The sequence below is a fragment of the Petromyzon marinus genome, chromosome 63 (genome assembly GCF_048934315.1).
Source record: "Petromyzon marinus isolate PM22_M1 ecotype Great Lakes invasive population chromosome 63, UKy_Petmar_22M1.pri1.0, whole genome shotgun sequence".
NCBI classification, from domain to species: domain Eukaryota; kingdom Metazoa; phylum Chordata; class Hyperoartia; order Petromyzontiformes; family Petromyzontidae; genus Petromyzon; species Petromyzon marinus.
In genome coordinates this window covers 5,354,061-5,377,171 of record NC_133729.1, presented here as the reverse complement: position 1 = coordinate 5,377,171, position 23,111 = coordinate 5,354,061, and the positions used below count along the sequence as shown (strand labels likewise).

Here is a 23,111-nt window from a genome sequence, read left to right as displayed (position 1 = left end):
TTGTTATGAATTCGGTCAAAATTGGGAGAAAAAAAACTGTCCTATCCTGGGGTGGAGCATCCAATTCCTGCCTCACTGCACCTCATAGAATTCAACGCAAATTCAGTCAGGGTGATTGATGACCCAGAACTCACTTTCACGCCAGTCACTCGCTCATTATCAGCAGTGAGTCGCCGCCTTATCACTCTTCTGTCGCTACTACCAAGGTTACTATACTCTTGAATTTCATTTGTTGATTCTTTAATCCATGTTAAGGTCTCGGTTGACCAGAATGAACTTTTTCATCTCATCCTTAATGCGTTCAACTACCACACCGCAGGCCAAAAAACTCAATCACCTGTTTGTTCACCCACTCGCTCACCCGCTCACCTACGATGCCGAGGTCAAAACACTACTCTTTCAACTTCGATCCCCACACTACTAAACTATGGAATTGCCTCCCATCGTCCATCTTCAGAAGTGTGTATAATCAAAACCTCGCTCAATTCAACAAACGCATACACTTTTATTTACTATCTTCACTATTGCTGTGTTTGGTTGTTTTAGACCTGTGCTAAACAACTATTTATTTAAAATAATAATTGCAAGTTGTAAATCCCATGTTTACTGGCTTTTTATTGTTCGTCTCATTTGTTGGGTTGGTGTCTCCTGGTTCTGATTAAGGAAAGTGATTGAATGACGGGAACATTGAAATAAGTCTTCTCAGTCTATTAACATGTTTTCACACGCTGGTCTCTAAAGTCACTATGACCGGTGTGATGTAAAAATAAATTTGAAATTGTGAAGATTGTGTGTTGGCGGAATGTTTATGCAATCAATGTTATTGAGCCTTGGTCCACTGGTCGCGTTGAACACTCCAGTTTTTGTCCTGCCTCGTTTTTGTACATTTTGTCTTCCATGAACTCATGATCATAGAACAGGACATATTTTTGAAACTCCATAATGGAGGTTTTTTTGGGTTGGATCCCGTAAGTATATAAATCTGTCGTTACAACCCGCCACCACCCGACACAGCCAACTAGTAAGGGTTGTTACATAAACAGAACATGCCATTTCGTCACTAGTACAAGCATGTTCTGTTTACGTGACAATCCATACTAGTTGGCTGTGTCGGGTGGTGGCGGGTTTTAACGACACCTCTTATGGATGATATTGGTCGCGAAAGCCTACGTGTTACATTTTTTAAACTAACAAAATTATTAGGTTTACTATTTTGAGGCAGCTGGGTGCTGGTGCCGTGGTAACACGTGTGCCTCATAGCAAGAAGGTCCTGGGTTCGATTCCGGACTGTGTGTGGCGTTTGTATGTTCTCCCCCTGTTCTACATGTGTTTCAGTAACAGTAAGTTCCTCACTTAAAACGGTTTTTGCTTAACACTACACTTTTTAGGAATGCACACACAGTGTTAAACGAGGAATTAATGTAATGTGTTCCTATTTAGAGCCACAACTCTCCAATTGTGCGACTGTGGTCACCCAGAACAGACCATACAACGTATAACACCGCAATACCCCGATCACCAAATACGAAGGACACAGCGACACACTCCGCTGCTCCTGACATGGTTGTCTGGTTTGACCACCTGAATGTGAAATTATAGTTGTTGCTCTCCATCGGCCGTACGAAAGAAGAAGAATTTATAGCTACGGGTGGTCGTATGGGAGCCATGGCGGCAAGATGTTAACTACCTCGCCTGGTAGTAGCCCCCTTACCACTGTCTCCCCTGTGTTACAGATAATTGAAGTTTACAATTTAAGCAAGGTGAAGCTTAAATACTGGTAAGTCGTGTTTCCTTCATCAATCTTCTTAACAGGGCTGTTGTGTTCATGTCGTGATGATTGCCACGTTTCCATATTAGCGGGGTCAGGTTACGCAATGACTCTGATTTCCTGGATTGTTACTCTGGCTGCCTCGATCTTGTCCCGATGATGCTTGACGTGGTCTCAAGTGAAATTGCTAAATTTGGCTTTGCATTGGGACGAACGGGAATGCAACACTGCCTGAGTATGTGTCTGCCTTCTGAAGACTCGCACACGTGGAATGTATCCCCTCTGTGACTCCTGTTCACTTGGTTATATGTATGTATGTATGGGCGCCTCGGTGGCGAGATGTTAACTCCCTCACCTGGTCGTGCGTCAATCGCGACCCTGACACCTGTGTATTTGGTGTGACATCTGCTTTTTCCCTCCATATTTAGAAACATGCATTTAGAGTATTTGGCTGCGATAAATTTCCACGTGATTAGCCATTTCGTTGAGCTATCATTTGTGGCCAGGTCGCTTCTAGCTCAGTGGGCCTTACCTGGTAAAATAAAAATAGTTTAGTTTAGTAGTTTAGTTTATAGTTTAGTATGTTGAACATCTTTCGCACCATACATAGCCAACCGTGCTAACCAGAGGTGCGGAGGGAAGGACAACAATCTAAAAACACAAAGCATACTAAATAGAAACAGACAAGACTCCTTCTGAACCCATTGTACCATTTTGATTAATGCTGTTCGCGAATATCAACTTAGGCGGGCATGGCACATGATTGGGTGTGCACAACATGCTGCCTTGCATTGCTTTTGTTTTCTGGTTAACCCACTTGAGGCTGGGTCAACCATCCAAACGTTCGTTGGCAGTTGATAATTTACCTTAACGTTTTAAAAGCTTAGATATATCTCAATCCTTGTGAGTCACTCCTGTTGGATTCTGCTCTTAAACAGTCCATTTATTACTCTCGTATTAAATACTGTAAGTGACCTCTGTTTCCACATATGTAATACAAATAACTCTCATCCAGTAACCTATTGGCTTTCCAGACAAATGGTCCTCATGACGGTACCCCGGGGTACCAAATAATACAAAATGGGCCGATGCAAATAAATATTTTATTTCTGGGACACTATTATTTTCCAGTGGTGTACTTAACTCCGCGACTGGGGTACCAATCAATCCGAAATCAGTGCTACTCTGCGATGTCGAAACGCAGCGAGGACGATAGCGCCGAAACCCTGAACGCTCGCGTACGCACCGTAGCGGTGCATCGTGTACAGCTCGTCGAGATGAGTCGATTGCCTACATCGCCGAGCATCAACAGACGAAGAATGACTGCATCACGGACATTATGCGAGAGCCGGGGTACTATGGTACCCCAGGGTACCGCCATAAGGTTCAAATATTATCAAGCAGCATTTTGTTAAGCAGGTGAACTCGACCGGTTTCAACCTTCTGTGTCTCATCAGCAGAATAACTTGCTGACCCGCCCCTACTGGACATCTGTGAAAAAGAGCTTCATAGCTCATCAGATTCCTCCAGTCTCAATAGCGATTCAGATTCTGAGTCAGCCTTGTTAAACAACTGCTGCTGGATACCAGATATTATTAGACGCTGAAGCAATCACGCTGCAATTTGCTCAATTGGGATTATACATGTAGCAACATCACCCCCTACTATTGCGAACAAAGACTTGGCAGGATCCTCCTGAAAATGATTCTTTGAGACTCATTGAGGCTTGCATGAGTAAACGAGTGCAGTACTATAATAATAATTGTCAGCACTCCATAAAAACTATGAGACTTTGTTCCACTGTGCTACGTGTGTATTCTGCTGTGTGTACAATATTCTGCTGTGCTGTGTGTATTCTTCACAGTTGTGATTGCATATGTGTGTGTTTGTATACGCATGTGCGTGTGGATATATCATTGTCATGGTAGTGGGGAGTGGTGGCGCAGTGGTTCGCGCATTACACTACGAACCTGGCGACCTGAGTTCTATTAACGCTAATATTTGAACCAGTCCTGGGGCTCCCCTAGTTCGACTCAGCCTCAAATGAGTACCTGATGTGATGTACAAACATCGTCTCTGGGGAGACAAAAGCGGCCAGGTATGGTTCTGGCAACTGATCCCCTTGTGTGTGCCGGTGCTCGCTAACAGAAATTGCCCCAGATGTCTGTTGAGGCTATACAGGGGGATATTTGTCTTTATGTGTGCGCTCTACTGCAGTGGAGTGCACTTTAATTCCCCGACCATCCCTCCGACCATCGAGCAAATTGACCAGTCGTTTGGAGCGACACACCCTGGCGGTACGTACGCACGCGCGCATACACACACGCACGCGCACCTCTACCTGCATCTTCATGCCGATGCACTCACGATGGTTTACTAATGTGTTCTGCTAGTTTAATCACATTTTAATTTATATATTGCGTCATTCACACCAACAGCATGCCACAACCCTGTACATTAATTATATAGGAGGGCCAAATAACATATACGCGATTGACTACATACGGCTCAAAAGAAGCTTATAACACACAGAATAAGAATCTGAACATTTCTTTATACTGGAGGAATCCGATGAGCTAGAAAGCACTTTTTCACAGGTGTCCAGTAGTGGCAGGTAAGAACGTTTACAACAACAAACAATACAAAAACTTGAGAGTAGTGCAAACTACAGGAAAGCTAAACAAATCACCCAAACACATACCAATACAACGTAACCATCCCCATCCTACCAGGCAGAGCCCGCCGATGTATTAACTTATTTTTCAGAAGCGACCTGGCCGCAAATGATAGCTCGATGAAGTGACCCGTCATTTGGACATTTATCGCACCAAAATAATCTAAATAATCGCACACATACCAGGAAAATAAAAAAACCCCTACTATCCAAGCAAAATAAAAAAAACCAAGTGTGTGCGCTCGTGTGTGTCCCCTGCAGTGTACAACTCGGCCGAGCAGCTGTTCCACCTCAACTTCCGCGGCCTCTCCTTCTCCTTCCAGCTCGACACGGGCTACGAGGCGCCAAAGTTTGCGGTAAGCGCTGCTGCCCGATGTCTCCCGTGGAAGAGTCGCCTCCCCCGGCGTCCGCCAGGCATCGGCCCGTGACCCCTGCTGAATGTTAACGTTTTACTCCGCGCTGCCGTCACCACACAGCAGCTGTGCTCCTACTGTCTGGGGCAGCTTTTGAGGACACTTAAGTCGTATTCGTCAACAGTCATAATAATATAAAGAAGAAGAATGTGATTTGTAATACACGTGATATTTCACGGACGTAATTGACGGTGACTCTTAAGGTGTGGAGCCAAGTTCACTGTCGCGGGGAACTGGTGGGACCTTTAAGTGTCTCTTAAAAGTCGGTGTTGATTGAACACTTTTGCTGCTGCTGTGAATGTGCAGTGGGATCATGGCATTCCAGACAGTGGGGGCTGCCACGGAGAAGTGACGCCCGTCAGCAGTGGCGTGAGCGAGTAGTTGCAGGGCTGTGCCTTTACTTTGTAGCCGAGAAACAAGGGGGCGAACGTAACCCACGCTGCGGTATTTTTATTTTACGTCCGCGCATGCCAATCCATTTGTCTGAAACGAAATCTCCGCTGGCTGCCGACTTCTGGAACCGCTCACCGAATCTGAAAGCAGTCACCGGGTTGCCACGGTGGCGAGATGTTTACGACCTCGCCTGGTATACAGAGGTCGTGGGTTCGATCCCAACCTGTATTTTCGGAGTTTGCGTGTTCTGCCCGTGGCCCCGCGGATTTTTCTCTGGGTCTTCCGGTTTTTTTTCTTCCATATTCAGAAACATGCGTTTTAGAGTATTTGGCTGCTAAAAATTTCCTCATGATGATAAGCCACTTCGTTGAGCTTTTCATTTGTGATAGCGAGGTCGCTTCTGAAAAAGAGCTACGTAGTTCAGTGGGCTTTACCTGGTAAAGTAAAAAATAGTTTATACTTTTGACAGTTTAACGACCGTGGCAGCGATCCCTGCGCTGCGAAGCATCGTGCCGCCATTGCCTGCCGCCACGTGCCACACGTCACCGGTTGCTCTCCCGTTTCCTTTGCAGCCTCACTACGCGCATGGCCTCGCGTCCTTGCAGATCCCCAATGGGGCCACGGTGGAGAAGATGTACATTTACACAGGGAACTCGCTACAGGACACCAGGTGCGTGCGTGCGTGCATGTGTCTGTGCGCGATAGGGAGCAGTGGTGTAGTGGTTAGCGCGCTGCGCTACGAAACCAGTGACCCGAGTTCTATTCCCGCTCGGTCAACACCAGTGACCATTATCCAATCCGGTCATAGGCCTCCCAGAGGTCGACTCAACCTTAAAGGAGTACCTGGTGCAGTGTGTAAACATCGCCACTTGGGAGACAAAGGCGGCCACCTGTCGGAACGGGATCGGAAGTAAAAGCCTATGCGGGAGGACTTGTGGCACAGTTTGGTGCCAGCTATCATTGAGTGCATTCGTGTCGATGCAGTTCTCTGCAGTAGAGTGCATTGTCTTTAAAAAGAACGGCGCCTCCCTAAATAAAATTAACGCTTACTGCTTGCGTGTTCGCGAGATTTAGCAGTGAACAGGACACCCCACCCGGCAACTTGCAGGCGTCTCGGAACGGTAAAGGTTTAACATCTCGCAACCGTGGTGCTCTGGTCAATGTCTCTCGCACCCTCACCGACCTCCGCCCAACCCCCCCCCCCACTCGCCGTCCCCCCCCAGGGCCCCCCTAATGCCGCTCAGCTGCTTCGGTGGAAACGTGTACGCGGAGAGTGTGGATGTGCTCAGGGACAGCTCAGGGCCCACAGGTCTACGCTTCAAACTGCAGACTACAGGCAAGGGCCCGACACCGCACAGGGCGTAAACCACCGTCACGCGAGCTCCGGCCATCCTCGCTAGCAGCAGCAGCGGCAGCGGCGGCGGCGGCGGCGGCGGCTTCTGGCTGGCCGATGAACAAAGACGGTTACTGCATCGCGCGTGTTCATTTGCGTTTCGGCGGTCGTCTGGAATGCTCTTCCTTCTGATATTAGGAAGCCACTAGAGCTACGCACTTTAAATAATCTAGATTGAAAACTCATTTCTTTAGAAGTGCTTTTTGTGTTTTATTTGTTATCATTCCCCCGCACCTCCAATGAGCATAGTTAGCTACGTACGGTGCGAAAGAAGTTCAACATACATACGTACACAGCTCACCGTACACCACCGCTACTCTAGCGCCACTCTCAAGCTCGCCGCGCTACCCATTCACAAATTCACTCACTGCATTACCCCGCCTCACTAACACCGCTTTCCAGCTGACTCGGGACACTATTCACTCTCCAGCTCGCAACACTACCCACTCACCAGGCCTCTTGCAGTGACACAATTGACCGAGATATGGCGCGACAATTTTGGAACACAGCCTTGTTGCCCGGGCCAAATATATTCCCCTCCAGTATCCGAGTAGTCTGGCTCTGATTCTCGCAGTGACGGATACATCTCGTTTGTTCACCGATAGGCCACGGTAGTTAACTATCTCGCCTGGTATGCAGGAGGTTGTGGGTTCAATCCCGACCCTGATGTCTGTGTATTTGGAGTTTGCATGTTTTTCTGCCCCCGTGGTGGCATGGATTTTTCTCCAGATCCTCCGGTTTTTCCCTCCACATTTAAAACGCACATTACGCTTTTGGAGAATTTGGCTGCTGTAAATTTCCACGTGTTAAGCCAACTTTGTTGAGCTATCATTTGTGGCCAGGTCACTTCTGAAAAAGAGCTACATAGCTGAGTGGGCCTTACCTGGTAACAAAAAAAAAATAGTTTAGTTTTAGTGTGTGCCATGCGAAGTGAAGCAGCGGCCATAGGCTCGTTCGCCTCCCTTGCTGTCTTTGCGGAGCGATGGGCGGGGGGCCAGGTAGCGGCGTCACGGCAGCGTCGTGGTTCATGAGGCGCGGTGCGTACCGTTCAGGATGCGGCCCGGTCATGCGAGCCGAGACCAAGCTGCAGGCGTTCGACCGCTGCGTGCGCTTCGGCGATCATTGCCAGGAAGTGTCCTCCGCCCTGGGCTGCCCCCACAAGGTCTTCTACAAATCGGAGGACAAGGTGAGCCCCCCCCGTCGCCCCTACGCCTTCGCGCGGCGGTGACGCATGCTGGCGCTGCGTTGTCAGGCCCAGGGAGACGGATGCACACCGATTTCCCCCTGTTACGGTGGCGAAATGTTAACTACCTCGCCTTCTATGCAGGAGGTCGTGGGTTCGATCCTGACCCTTAACACCTGCTGTGTATTTGGAGTTTGCGTGTCTCTCTCCTGGTGGTCGCGTGGATTGCTCTCCGGGTATCCGGTTTTCCCCTCCACATTTTAGAAACACGCACAGATGCTTTGGCTGCAACTATAGATTCCCACGTGGTGATATCAGCCACTGAGATGATGAGCTATCATGTGTGGCCAGGTCATCTCTACAGTAGGAGCTAACAGTTCAGTGGCCTTTACCTGGTAATATAAACAATAGTTTTAATCGTTGAAATAGTTTAAAAGGTAGACTCGGAGTTTAATTACTCCAATGTGGCAGGTCTTGATTCGCGTTACAGCTCGTGGGAGAATCAATTTCCGTCGAGAAATGACACCTGTTGGAGAGAAAGGATGATTTACGATAGTTTGTCTCCGCCGCTCTCTGTTCTCCTTATCAGATGAAAATTCATTCGGCGTCTCCACACAAGCAGGTGCCCTCCAAGTGCAACGACTACTTCTACAATTACTTCACTCTGGGAGTGGTGAGTTCTTGGCTGAACAATCACCACGGAGGGTGGGGGGGGGGGCTCTGTAACTTCGCTGTCGAGCAGAAATTCACAAACTCTTAAGTCCATCCCGGCCCACCGCCACCACCACCAGAAGGCCTCACTCCTCCGCTCTCAAATACAAATTGACTCGTTCCATGCTGCACACGCTGTACACGCCCAATGATGATCGTCTTAACCCTTTCCTATTCCGATGACGTGCATGCGCGTCATCAATTTGGCTTCCGATTCCCGTTCCGATGATGTACACATGTACATGGCTTTCCGGTGGAAGGGCACGTGGCAGTTTTGGCACCAGCGATCGTAAAGTGCAACGGTCGTGTAGCTACGGACCTCTGTGGCGAGCACAATGTCTTTATAAAAACAGCGATGCAATGCCTCTCAAGGTAAAATTAATGCCGAGCCGCTTGTGCGTTCCGAGATTTGGCGGTGAACGGGACACCCACCCTGCAACTTGCAGACGTCTCTGAAACACGTCCCAGGTGACGCGCTAAGCAGTTAATGCCATCTGCCATCTGTGTGCGTCCCCCATCCGCCCCTCCGTCTCCACCACAGGACATTCTATTCGACGCGGCATCTCATCAGGTGAAGAAATTTGTGCTGCACACAAACTACCCGGGACACTACAACTTCAATATGTGAGTGCCGCGCCAAACGCCGGCGGCGCGTGGTGCGACCGCCTGCGGTCTCTTCATCGAGTCACATGCCCATCGTTTAATCCTGGCCATCCCTCCATTATATACCGAACGGATACGTTCCTCATACTTTTGTTCGGTAAAGTGAAATTCCATTTGTCGAGCCCTGTTTTTTTACCCATTGACTTACGATTTGCAATTGGGAGTACGCGTTCCTTGGGAAAACCGATTCAACCCCAAGACGAAGTAAAATTACGCTTAAGAATGCGGCAAATAACATTTTCTGCTAAGATATCAATAATAGTACTCAAGTCGCGAATGCGGGGTAAGGACAACAAACTAAATACAAAAAGCAGTTCTTGAGTAGCAGTATACTGATGACTGTATTACTGTTTTAGAGACTGGTTTTGGGAGCTGAGTTAAAGGCTTGAAAATTATTAGCACGTGTTTTCATTACCAAACTAGCAGCCCTCATGCCCTGTGGACTTATCCAACCAGCCAGCCAGCAAAACTGTTTTTGAATCTAGTAGGATGTTAGTATGATCGCCGTGGATCCACAGCTAGCCAGGAGTCTAGTCTAGAAACCAGCCAGCAAAACTTTTTTTTTTCTGAAATAGCACACGAAGCGTATGATACACCCGCAGCGATCACTTGGGCTAAGAGTGGCGGTGGTGCTCCTCTATCCACAGATACCACCGATGCGACTTCCGGATTCCCATCTCTTCTCGATTCGGTGAGCGCTCACTCTCATCTCCACCCCCTCAACATTCGTCGGCTTTGCCCAGGGCCCATTCAAAGCGCAAACCCCAGCAGAGGGCAACCAGCGTCTCTGTCGTTCACTTCGACTTTAAAAGTGCACGTCGCTCTTGGACGGAGAAACGTGTCGGCAACTGGTTCGCACTTCATGTTTGTTTTAGTTACGGTTTACTGGCTTTTTTTATTCCAGGAGAGCCACATCAAGTCGTAGGGCTCATTTTCAGGGGGGTCCTGCCGTTACATTGGGTTTTTATTTGAACCCTTTCCCGTTCCAAGACGACCGCAAGTTGCAGGGTGTGGGTCCCCGGTCACCGCTGAATCTCGGAACGTGTGAGCGGCTCAGCGTTACCTTTAGTTAGAGAAGCGTAGCAACCCTGTTTTTAAAACACTGTGCTCACCGCAGAGACTGTAGTGACACGACCGCACTCTATGATAGCTGGTGCCAAGCTGTGCCACACCCCCTCCCCGTATGGCCTTGTGGGAGTCTCGGTAACGATAAGGTTATCTTATTTTTTATTTACTTCCGGTTCTGTTCTGATGATGTACACATACATCACCAGAACAGAATCTGAAGCAAATCTGATGACGTCCACGTACATCATTGGAATGGGAAAGGGTTAAGATGTTTTCAGCCAATTAATGTGTATCCATGTGGGGGAAAACCTGATCACCCGGAGCAAACCCACACGTGCGAGGGGACAACGCTCTATCCACCGTACAGATACAAACAGATGGCGATTAGTCCACTTGCTGTACTGCCTCCTCCTGGCAAACCAGGGCATAACACCTCGACACCCACGGGAAGGCAGTTTCACAACACCTGTCCGTTGATACACCAATCCTCGCTGCTGCCGCCTCCACGGTACTGAATAACAGGCAGCCACGTGCATAGCCACCAACCGCCCGGCTAATTTACCCAGGAAAACCTCACTGAATCTCAAAGACTCTTTGTCAGGGTGGTCCTGTCAAGTTTTTGCAGGTGGGGGGGGGACGATATTGCCGCTGTGCAGAATCCCATTTGAGAAATGTACAAGTGGTCCCTCGTTTATCGCGGGGGATACGTTCTAAAAATAACCCGCAATAGACGAAATCCGCGAAGTAATCAGCTTTATTTTTTACAATTATTATACATGTTTTAAGGCCCGTAAAACCCCTAACCACACACTTTTATACACTTTTCTCAGGCAGGCATTAACATTTTCTCACATTTCTCTCTTATTTAAACACTCTCAAAGTTCAAACTTTCGCAGATTTAAAAAAATAAGTACAATATTAGTAAATGAAACCAAAGATCAAAACCTGTTTTCAAGCCCAAACATTTTTGTAAATCTGGCTAGCCGAACGCATTCTGTACTCCCTTAGCTAATCAGGACGCAGAACACATGTGCGGTTCTCCCTTAGCCAATCAGGACGCCGAACACAATGCGCGTTCATACTGTACGCAGGAACAAAAAGCATGCAAAATTACACTAAAAAAAAATCCGCGAAACAGCGAGGCCGCGAAAGGTGAACCGCGTTATAGTGAGGGACAACTGTATTCGCAGGGTAATCTTTTTCGCAATGAAATGTTTTTTTTTTTACAACGGCAGTTATATTAGCTTGAGACAGTATTGGTTTCCGAGCGCACTTCTTAAATGATGATAAAAGTTGGAAAGTGTGCACACGTCGTCGCCAGTAGGCATGATGATGACCGCTGGTCGAAACCAGAAAAGAAGTGGCAGCCAAAGGGGGAGAACACGCCCCGATGGGACGTTTAACCGTGGAGATGGAGCGATAGTTTTTATCCACACGTGGAGACATTTCTTCATAGCTTCAGAGGCCTTTCAATTTCCACGTCCGGTAGCGCCGGTGGTGACTGACCGTGTGTGAGGTTCGCGACCTTCAGTCGGGCGACCGCAGCTACGTCTTAGTGAGACTTGCACCCTGACGGGCCGCTTCGTGTTCGCAGACTCGAGCGACCTGCAGAAGGAGCCGTTCGTCATCACCGCTTACACCAAGGTAAGCGCCGTGCGTGACGAGAGAGAGAGAGCGGTACGCACGAAGAGGGGGCCTAGCGGGGGTGTGCCCCTGACGTGCACAGCGCTCCGTGGGTCAGCACCACAGTGGCGAGAGTGGCGCCACAATGGCTAGGAGATGTTGACTACCTCGCTTGGTGTGCAGGATGTCATGGGTTCGATCCCGACCCTTGACGCCTGATGTATATTTGTAGTTTGCATGTCACTCTCTCCTCATGGTCGTGTGAATTTTTCTCCTGGTCTCCTCCGGGTTTTTCCCTCCACGTTTAGAATCAACATCACGCGTTTAGAGTATTTGGCTGTTATACATTTCCACATGATAAGCCACTTTGTTAAGCTATCATTTGTGGGCAGGTCGCTTCTGAAAAATAGCTACAGAGCTCAGTGGGCCTTACCTGGCAAAATAAAAATACTAGTTCGTTTTAGCACCGTCTGTACGGCGAGCTCTGCTGTTGATCCGATCGATGGTCGTTCGTTCTCTTCTGCTGCACCCGCAGACTGGGGCTGTCTTCCTCCCCCCCCTTCCATCTGTGCTGTCGGCTCCCTGTTCCCCCTATTCAAGTCCAGGCTCAACACTTTTTCTGCCTATGACTGACTGCCTCACTCTCTCTTATATAATTGTTACCACCGTGTATGTTGTTCAGCAGTCTAGTGTACATCCACATTGTATCGTCCTGTGTTTTTTTCTCTTCTGAAGCCTCCGAATCGTTTTTTGGCACTACTATTTGGTTAATATACTGCACGGGCATCGCAAGGCTCCGGTATCGAATCCTCGGCCTTCTGCGTACCAGGCGAGATAGATAACATCTTCTCGCCATGGTGGCAACCCCCCTATATTGCCAGCGCTGTTGTTTGCATTTCCGGCATTGTGTGTGTTAGCTGATAGTTGCGTGTGTGCAGTGTGTGAGCTGATGAGTGTGTGTGCGGTGTGTAAATTAATGGTTGTGCGTTGCGGTGTGCGAGCTGATAGTTGTGGGAGTGTAGCAGTTAGCACGCTGCGCTACGAACCCAGTAAACCGGGTTCGATTCCCGATCACGGCCAACACCAGTGCCAATTATCTGAACCGGTCCTGGGCCTCCCCTAGTTCGACTCAGCCTTAAATGATTATCTGGTGGGGACAGGCGTGGTGCTGGCCACCCATTCGCTCGTGTGCCTTGCCGGCCTTCATAGGTGCTCGCTAACATCACTTGCCCCAACAGTCTGTTAAGACTATACGGGGGGGATCTTTGTTGCGTGTGTGATGTCGCGCTGTGCAGTGGGACTCGGTGCAGGAGGTGCTCCCCCATCCCATGGAGCATCCCGTGGTGCTCAACAGGTGAGGATTGGCATCTTATCTTCCTATCCTGTCTTTGACATGTATTTATTTAGCGGCACCTTATCCCAAGGCTGCTTTACAACAATAATAACATTGTACATAATATTACAGTGGTTGACATAAAAAGTGGGGTTGTTATTAAAAGTGGTGGTTTAGTTATGATGACTGAAGAACAGGTGGGAGTGGTTAAGGAGAGGTTGAGGTAGTAATAGGGGTTGGGGAAGTGATAGTGGGTAGGCGTGGTGATAAGGGGTCGTGATAGGGGTAGTCCTGGTCGTACCTGGGGGGGGGGTAGTGGCAGGGAGGAGCAGCAGTAGCAGGATGATGATGGGCTAGGGGAGAAGCCATGGGAGTTGTTTTAAGGAACAAGCCGGTGATAGTGAAGATGATTGCTCTGAGTCCTGCAGGGGGAGTTGGTTCCGGTGAAGGCGAGCGAGAAGGGAGGAGCGTGAGAGCGAGATTGGCCGCAGCAGGGCGAGGGAGGCACAGTGGGGGACAGTGGAGATTGGGAGCATCGAGGACGGGGTGGGACAGCAGCGAGAGATGATAGAAGCAAAATCAGCTGGGACAAGGCCGTGGAGGGATATATCGCGCCAATTGTGCTACTAGCGCTGTCTCAGCCCTACACGCGTAGCCCCTGTGCACACAGCAAAACATTTGGCTGCGACCCACAAGTGCAGGAGTTTAAGTTTTGTTGCATAGACAATGCCTAACATATTAACAATAATACTAATAATGAATTATAATATCTTTGCATTTATCTGGCGTTACTTAAATTCCTCGGCAACTGAAGGTGCCTTTTTGCATCACATCTCATCTCAAACATTCCAAGGCGACTCCCAGCAGCGGCTGTCCCTGCGGGCACGATGTGTATCGATATTGGCCTGCGAGAGCAGTCTTTAGTCTGTATGTATGTTGAACTTATTTTGCACCGTACGTAGCCTACCGTGCTAATCGGGTGTGGGGAAAAGGACAACAATCCAAACGCTAAAAGCACTTTTAAAGAAATTAGTTTGTCAATCTCGATGATTTAAAAGTCCATTGCTCCAGCGACTTCCGAATATGATAAAGCAGAGTGTTTCAGATGGCCGCAGAAGCGCATCCGATAGCGCCGTGCGATGCGGAGAACACCGTCTTTGTTTGACGGCTAAGCCAAAGCCGCCGTTGCTGCTGTGAGGGTGACCGGGGTTCGCGCAATCATAGTTTATGCTCCTTTAACAAGATCACAGGCAAGGTGTTGCAGTTCATTTGGTGGCGTGCACTTTGTGTGTGGTGTAGCGAGCGCGTATGAAGCGCTTCGAGACGGCCCTGGCGTTTAAGGAGGGGGGGGGGTGGTCAGGGGTGTGTGGCATCTTATCGGAAGCACAAAGTCGTCGGCATGATAGTTGTAAAACTGTGGATTGCGCAATCTCACACGTGTGTATTCAGGTCGTCGTCTGCTAACAACACGAACCCATTTGGCTCCACCTTCTGCTATGGCTTCCAAAGGATGATATTTGAGGTGAGGATGCTGCTTGCCCCTTTATTTTTAGCGCAAGTGAAGGCTGCTTCCCGGCTCATATATGTATATGTATGTAAGTTGAAATTCTTTCGCACCGTACGTAGCCAACCTTGCTAATTGGAGGTGCGGGGGAAGAACAACAGACGAAACATAAATAGCAGTTCTAAAGAAATGAGTTTTCAATCTGTAATATGTTAAAAAGCGTAAAGCTCTTGCGGCTTCCTAATATCGGAAGGAAGAGCGTTCCAGACGGCCGTGGAAGCAGAACTGAATGCGCGCGATGTGGTGACCGTCTTTGTTCGACGGTCAGCCAGAAGCCGCCGCTGCTAGCGAGGATAACCGGAGCTCGCGTGACGGTGGTTTACGCTCCGTGCCAGCAGTGGCGGAGCGCTCTTATCTCTATTGGCATTACCATGGTGAGGTGTGGGGGGGGGAGGTAGGGTGGAGCTGGATTTTTGTTGTAGGATGACCACAGTTGACTTCTCACATAGTGGTACTTATTTTTGTCTGCCCTGGAAGGATGATGGGCCGAGTAAACCCATGAGCGGGATTTGAAATCGTGTGCGTTTTAGCGCCCTCGCCGTAGTTGGAGAGGCGGCGATGGGGGTGGATGGTTTCTCACCTACGCTTCGTGGCTTCAGTTCGCATGGCTGTGGCCACACGGGGCTCTGCTACATTTAAAGCGACTCGCCCACGCTATTCGAGCGCTCGAGGGGAACACGGTAAATCCTCGCTTAACGCGCGGTGTCCACGCGATGCGTTTTCGCTTTAACGCAGCGCTTCTGTCAGGGAACACTTTTCACACAACGCAACGCTGCCGGAAATCCGGCCAACACCAGTGATGATTATCTGAACACATCCTGGGCCTCCCCTGCGTCAAACTTCGCCCCAAATGAGTACCTGGTGTGGTGTGTAGTAACCATCACCGCTGGGGAGAGAAAGGAAGGCCGGTCATGATGCTGGCTACCCCCACCCCCTTGTGTGCCGTGCCGGCCTTCATAGGTGCTACTCGCTAACGGCACCAGCCCCCACAGTTAACTAAAGGCTATACGGGGTATATTTGTCTTTGTGGTGTGTGTGTGTGTGCGTGTGCCCGGTAGGTGATGGCGAACGGACACATTGCGTCGGTGACGCTCTACTGGCCCCGGGCGGTGGGCGGCGTCCGTCACAACGACGCATGAGCCCACAGACTGACGCCGGCAGCAACAGCAGCTCCGCTCCCGATCCGATTCGCACTACGAGCCACCCTGGGTTTTTGTTTCACAAGGGGGAAACCCCCGTGTCAAGAGTCATGTCAGGTTCGGGTTTAAAAATACCCCACAAATGCTGGCGACGCATGCGAGCAGCGCGCAGGCGTGTCTGCGGGAGGGGTTTTTTTTTTGCCGTCAGTTTCAGGGAGGCCCCGGGGGGTGTCTGTGTCGGGAGGCCGAGGTCTGTGCCGGGAAGCGCTGAAGCCAGCGCCGACGCAAGGTCTACATTTCAGGCTTCCCCCACCTACAGGAAGTTTCACCGGACTCTCCGGCATGGAGAGGGCGCTGTAGAGTCTCGGCCAAGCAAGCAGCGAATGAACAATATGAAACTATTAATTCGGATTTGTACCTCCTTGTTTGGCTTTTTCCCAGATCCCTGAGGGTCTATTTTAGCGGACGCAGGCACCGGTTAAACCCGGTCACTTTTGACTGCACAGCGCTCACCCAGCATGGTCTAGAGAATGGCTTAAGGGTTACTGGAGGAAGATCCCTCGCCTCATTTTCGGGGTTGTTCCCAAACGTTTGCACGTGGCTCTGTGTGTGTGTGTGGACAGAGATCCGGAACAGGTTCACAAAGCCCAGATTGTAAAAAAAAAATAATAATAATAAAAAAAAGCCTTGAGCAGAACCAAAACGTGGTTCTTCTGGAGCTGGGGGAATGTGTTGGCTGACAGTCCCCGGTGAAGTGAGCCACGCATTTTACCACTGCGAATTCCCCTAAGGTTCCCCATTCCCAGCCTCCACTTTAAAACTAAAAACCCGCCCAGGCTGGACGGAGCATCAGTCGTCCGCAGGTTGTCGCTGGTTGAGCAGACGACGCAGCGACCCGGCGCACCCCACCGGATTACCCTCGTAGAGACTCGTGGTGCCGTCCCCCTGCATTCGTTTTAACGGCCAAATCAAATTCCACTTGACGATGCTGAATGAGCCAAGCCCCTGGAGGAGGTTCGTTTTTTTTCCTTCCCGATTCCTTTTGTGGGGGAAAATCATTGGAGTTTGGGGAGTGAGGAGTGGGGGGAGAAGGGGCCCGTTCATTCCCTGCACTAAAGTGGAATTTGGTTTCCGGCCGAAATCGCACAACTGCAAGTGGCGTGTGTTCCCCAATCCATTCCCCCCCCCCCCCACCCGACGACACGACTCTCCGCTGGCCAAAAAAACCGAAGCATCCTCTGCGCACTCTCCGTCTTGCCAAGTCCGTCAATGAAAATCAACTCTTGGACCGCCGAACATTTCACCGGGGAGTGATGGCAGCTCGTCACGAGCGAGGAGTTCGGCAGACAGTCCCCTGCCGGGGCACGGTCCTTCCCCCTCCTCCCCCGACCAGCACGCAAATGGAATCTCTAAACGAGCCCGCACAACTGGTCCGTGACCCGCGCAGTCAAGTGTTGTCGTAACCTAGGGCCCTACCTCCTCAAGCGTCCACGACAGTGGGCGGCTCGGGCGGCTCGGGCGGCTCACGTCGACGGCGGGTGTCGTCCGGGAGCACTGAGCCAGCGTCGCTCGTGCCCAGGGCTCATACCCTGGGCTCCCATTCGCAAACCAGCTTTGCGAGCGGCGTGCACTGCACAAGACACCCTCCATTTTTCTTTTTGCACTTAATTTGGTCTTGCCCACCCGTGGGGGGCAGGGGGCGGCGGGGGGGGGACGTAGCTCGTGACAGACAGGCGCAGAGTAGTGACCACTTGTGTCCCACCGCGCAGCTAAAGAGCACAGCTTAGAGCACAGCTTAGAGCAGGGGGGGGGGGTGGTCGGCAAACCTGCAGCTCCAGAGCCGCACGTGGCTCTTTACGGACTGCTCCGCGATGTAACGCATGTCTGTATGTCTTCACAATGTGTTGTGGCCCGTGAAATATCGAGGTTTTTTTTTTACCGAATTTGAAAAGAAATTACTCTTTGTTATTTTGGTTGCCGGACCCCCTGGTTTTAGAGGTGGTGGTTTAAGAGTCGTTCCGGGAACGTTGTTGCGCCAAGGGCCTACGGACGCGTCTCTTGGGGTCTCGTGTCCTTCGGGAGTTTCCGTGCCGTAAAAAAAAAAACGCTTTGCCCTCTTGCGCGCGTCCAGATGCTCTGCCCGCGGTTTGGACGCGGCCGGCAAGGTAACGCAATAACGTGCGCGCACTCATTAATCGTTTCTTGACCCTGCGAAGAGAAGATGAGAGAGAGAGAGAGAAACGATGCTTTTACATCCCTGTCAGCCCCCTACGGTTTACCCCGCATTCTTCTACAGGGAACTTGAGTTTTCAGGTCCATACGGCGTACAGCCGTTTCAATGCGGGCAAAGAAAAACATTTCTATTTGTGTTTCTCCCTTGTGATGGGACTTTGTAGGATGAACGTTGAGATTTATAAGGGGCACGGGGTGACCAATGAGGTCTGAATTGGTCTGTAATAAGGTAGGGCACTGATAAGGGGTTGACAGGCATGTATTACTAAGTTGCTTTTATCATTGGGCGTTTGCAGTTTGAACCATCGGCGGTCATGGCTGATGCCTTGGACGTCTCGCTCACGATGATGCCGCTGACCAGCTCTCATTTGCGCGTTTGTCCTTCGAGCCCGTCTCTCTCCCCCCGTTGCGCCCAACCCATTCCGATGTTTTATACAATTTCAACTGTTGTCATTTTCAAGAATACGTATTTTTTTTTAACTGGAAAAGGAGCAGTGGGTCACAAACGTTACAATAACAAGAAAGGGTCTGCCAAGGAGCAAAGTGAGTGGTAAATAGCACTGTGCCTGCCTGATGTTATAGGGGAGGTACAGCAAGTAGGTATGTCATAAGCAGGTATCAATGAAACCCTACAGTAGTTCGGTTGAATGGTCTTAACTCGGGGCACGATTCAAGAATTTAATATTGTTTTTTTTGTATTGTCACGTAGGTATTACGTCTCATTCTGTACAGTTTTTGTGTTGCTCCATTGGCCCTGACCTTTACAGCATATCACTGCTTTTAATTTGCATACATTCTAAACGATCAGCTCTCGCACGCGTGGCACGGTGAGCGTTAAGGATGGATCGCGATCGACGAAGCCGTTGCTGAGGTTACACCCGCCTAGCTTTTGCACGAGTCCACCACCACCACTCGTGCGCAGAAATACTCTGAACGCGGAGAGAGGGGCAGAGGGGCAGAGGGGGGCGGCAGTTAACCCTGAGGTGCGGGATGTTGCCGTTAAAAGTCCCCCGGGGAATTCGGTGAGGACCCCCTTCCGGTTAACGACGTCCGATGTATTCCTCGGGTTAACGCTGAACTACGCGCACACGCGCACACGCACGCCTCCAAGTGAACGCACGCACACGGATGAACCGTACTGCCGTCGTGGGTTTTTTTTACCAACCCCCTCCCCCCCCCCGTATAGCCAAAGTCCACTAACGCCGTTACGTGGAACGGCGACCACCGACGGATTACGTTTTTGACGCTTGTGGGGGGGGGGGAGTGGTTTTGCATGGCCGGTGCCGCGAGGGGACGAATGCCACTGGGGGGTGGGGGGGACGAGCTTAGGGAGTGGACGGGTCAGCGATGTAAGGCGCTTCTGAGTTGCTGAGGGTGGCGCCATCATGCTGTTCTTCCATTCGGGAACACTTTTCGCACAACGCGAAAATGTGCGTGTCCCCCCCCCCCCCCCCCGTTATAACGTGGGACGCGCGCCCCGTCAATGCGGTTTCTGCGCGGTCGACGCCGAATGACTTTCTTGAGCCGCGCGGCCGAGTGCTACGGAACGCAGAATGAAACGGAAACGCAGTGGCGGCGTGTACCCTCCGTTGTTTGTCCCGCCACCTCGCCGCGCGGTGGGGCATAGTCGTCGTAGCATCGTATCGCACCAAACTTTATCGTCGCATTATTTATGGGGGAAATTGTTTTCGCTTGGCGTGGCACATTTCAGGAACGCATCTACTACTGCCGCGTTAAACGAGGACTTGATGTACATACAAACCCTCGCTTGCTACTGCTGCTGGGGTACACTGACGATGAAAGGGCGCCGCTAATTAGAAAATAATTACCACAGGTAGCACTAACGAGGTTTGTCAAACGGCTGCCATGTGCTTCAAGTCACCAGGGCAGCTCAGAGCAAATCTCTTGCCAGGTTACAATCGGAGCTTAATTTTAAGCGCCCCCTCCCCTCCCCCCGCTGTCGTTGTTTTGAATCCCAAGTGTTGGCCCCATAGGTCCTAGCTACGCGTCCATAAATACTTCACTCTCCAGCTTTCCATCACGGTGCACAGTTCTGGCGGTTTTTCTTCTTCACCGTCCTCTTAGCGCACGCCTCCGTTGGTTGTTCTTGATGTTCACGGGTTCACGCGATGGTCTTCTCTCTCAAGCGCCGTGGTTCACAAAGCTGACCTTCGTAACTACCGCATCGATCACCCAAGTGTCACAACGTGTCGTATGCACACAGTACGCTGAAACCTAGGAGTACCACTAGAGTTCATTTTAACGGGTCAGCTTTCACGTTTGAAATGACGCAGTGCAATATTGATCGTCGAGTCAACTGCCGTGCCTCTCGACCAGCGTTCTTCACTAATTTTCACAGGGAGGGGCGGCGGCGGCGGCGGCGGCTTTCGCCGATAATAAAACATCAGTGTGAGGGCCGCCACACATTTGAAACCATTGGATTTGTGACGGCACGAGGGAGTGTTTTCACATTTGCGTATTGCCGGGGGCCCGCAAATCAGGGGCCGCACTAAAGGGCCATCCAGGAGCCCACGGTGGCCTTGCAGTGAAGAACACTGCGCTAGACCAGTCACTGGGTTGCATGGCACGTGACATTCCACCTGCCCTTCAGCATCTGTGCAGGTTTAGTCCACCGGAGGTCGTGTCAACCCAAGAGCCCGCGTTCGACCTAGGGTCCGGGTGGCCTCACCCGTGGGCGGTTGGGTTGGTCGCTTGTGCGGTGATACGCGTGTAGTCGAGGTCGGTCAGAGTTTGCGTGTTGCGCACACGAGACATTTTCACGAGTTGGTGCCTGCGATGGGGGTAGTAGTTGCGGCAAGTAGGTTTTTGGCTGGCTGTTTTGTTTGCGATAGCCGAGTTTGAGTGGTACTCTCCGGTGGGGGGGGGGAGGGCGGATTTTTTTTGCTTTGTTTCGTGCGAAGAATAAATCAAAAAGGACTTGGTTCTTGACATTTACCAGCAGGGCCCTCTGCAAAGAGGCGTGAAGACTCAGCCGAGGCTTTGCTCGGTCGAGCTTTATTCGTAATAGTATTCTTATTAGTAAGTGTTAGTGCGATGTTTTAAGTGAATTTCAGTTGAAATATACTGACTGCGAAACCCATCCCGATTTTGCGCTTGGGCACGTAGGTCTCTGTAACCGCCAGGGGGGGACGCTGGGTTATCGTGCGACTTCATGCCCCAGTGTCCTGGTGGCATCTGCCAACGTCCCGTCACTCGCCGCCACTGGCGCTCCTGTTGCTTTGCTGTCATTCGGGTCTCCTTCACTGGGCCATGTCGGTCGTCCGCGTGGCCCATGCCTCGGCGTGTTTAGTCGCCAGGCTCAAGAAAGTCCGCCTTCGCGTGAATGTGCCTCGAAATGCCCACAACGTCGGCGCACGGGTTGTGGCTACGCACGGCGCGAAATGCAGTTCAACGTAAGACGCGTTCGTGCGTGCGTACACGTGCGTAGGCTCGGCAGAGACGGGATCCATTATAGTCGCGGTTAAACTCGCAAGAAGGACCTGGTTTCAATTCCTCACTCGGGGTGTGGGGTATGGGGGAGGCGCCTTTCTCCGTTCTGAATGGGGTTCATCCGAGTCCTCTGGTTTCCTTTCGTAGCTAAGAACAACAAAAGGCTAATGTAAATGGTATCGGCCAATCAAATTACTAAATTGGTGATCGCACAGAGGCGCACAACAACTTCACCCCTCCCGTAAACATTTGGCAGGACCCTCTTGCAAAGGAGTCCTGAGGCTCTCGTGGGTAAACACGTTTAATCGGATAATCATTCTTGATTTGAAGCTTTCGTGACTGCAGGAATCCATACTGTTTGGTGCGTTCGGTAAAGCCCACGTCGGTATAAAATAAAAATGAATCGCGACGTTCCGGGCGCAACACAAGCGCCCGTCATCAGGTGGGAAAGCATAGTCTGTTGCTAAGGCAGACTGTTTTAAAAAAAGGATAATCATTCTCGCGAGAGCGTCTGTCCAAGGTGAGGGTTTGTTTTGTTCTGGCGCCACGTCAAAAGCTTCCATTTAAGCTTTATCATTCAAAGCCGATTCTTGTGTTAGCGGAACCTTGAGCAGAACTTTTCTCGTGACATTGCACACTCTCGCCGGTGGCTCCCTCGCACCTGAGTTTGACCCCCCCCCCCCCATATGTGAAATGGTCACACATTAGTGGGGTTTTGACCACGTTCACTGGGTGACTATATGCCAGGTTTTTTTTTCATAAGGTCTTCGTGTAAATTCAACACGGTTCAAGACTTTTCTTTTTTCTTTCTCTCGTCAGCGTTACAAAGCACAAAATTTTCCACGAGACTTTGCTTCCAATATTGGTCGAGGGCATTTCCCGTGTATTGTTACAGGGCCCTCGTGGCGACGTGCCCATGTACAATATTGGCCGCCCCCCCCCCCCCGCAAACCGCGGGATTTGTAATGTGTCAGCTTCTTACGTCGCAAGTGTCTAGAGTGCATTTTAATTTGTTTCCGCTTTTCACTGAAGTATGACGATTGTGACAGTGTTGTCGAAGCTGTGGTTGTCATGCCTTAGAGCAGAGCCTGTGGTTTAATAAAAGACTTGAGTGACCAGGCACCAGTAGCGGTTTGATCCGTGCCATTTACACTTTTATGAACATGAGAAGCGTCGTGGATGTATCCATCGAGGTGTTAATTGTACATGCGTACGCCTGTTTTCCTGTGGAAAGACCGGTTCCCGTCATGAGAAATGTGGAATTTCCACCACTTGCTCACACCCATCGTCAAGTTGAGATGAGCAGCCCGTGTTTTGCGTGCATCGGAGCAGAGTGCTGGCTCCCAGGAACTTTGGTCTCGTCGCGTTCGAGAATGGGCATGGATTCACCTCGCGCGATTCCGTGAATTTTGTCACGATTCAAGGTCACAGTGTGATTCAAAATAATCATCTTTTTTTTTAAATCTCTCTCCGTCTCTGTTGCGTTGTCTGTTTCGAGTCCGTC

At 50.4% G+C, this 23,111-nt stretch overlaps 1 protein-coding gene across 2 annotated transcripts in view; it reads left to right on the top strand.

Annotated features, from left to right (window-relative positions):
• Positions 1-23,074, top strand: part of PHAF1 (phagophore assembly factor 1) — a 28,785-nt gene extending 5,711 nt beyond the window's left edge. For both annotated transcript variants that reach the window (XM_032977529.2, XM_076053881.1), the window contains 13 exons: positions 1,734-1,777; positions 3,986-4,065; positions 4,704-4,798; positions 5,821-5,918; positions 6,472-6,584; positions 7,694-7,827; positions 8,414-8,497; positions 9,077-9,159; positions 9,846-9,889; positions 11,861-11,910; positions 13,185-13,243; positions 14,672-14,744; positions 15,845-23,074. In XM_032977529.2, the coding sequence (XP_032833420.1) occupies positions 1,734-1,777; positions 3,986-4,065; positions 4,704-4,798; positions 5,821-5,918; positions 6,472-6,584; positions 7,694-7,827; positions 8,414-8,497; positions 9,077-9,159; positions 9,846-9,889; positions 11,861-11,910; positions 13,185-13,243; positions 14,672-14,744; positions 15,845-15,925 (1,038 nt within the window). In that variant the 3' untranslated portion in view covers positions 15,926-23,074. The remainder of the gene's footprint in view (positions 1-1,733; positions 1,778-3,985; positions 4,066-4,703; positions 4,799-5,820; positions 5,919-6,471; positions 6,585-7,693; positions 7,828-8,413; positions 8,498-9,076; positions 9,160-9,845; positions 9,890-11,860; positions 11,911-13,184; positions 13,244-14,671; positions 14,745-15,844) is intronic.
• Positions 23,075-23,111: the final 37 nt, after the last annotated feature.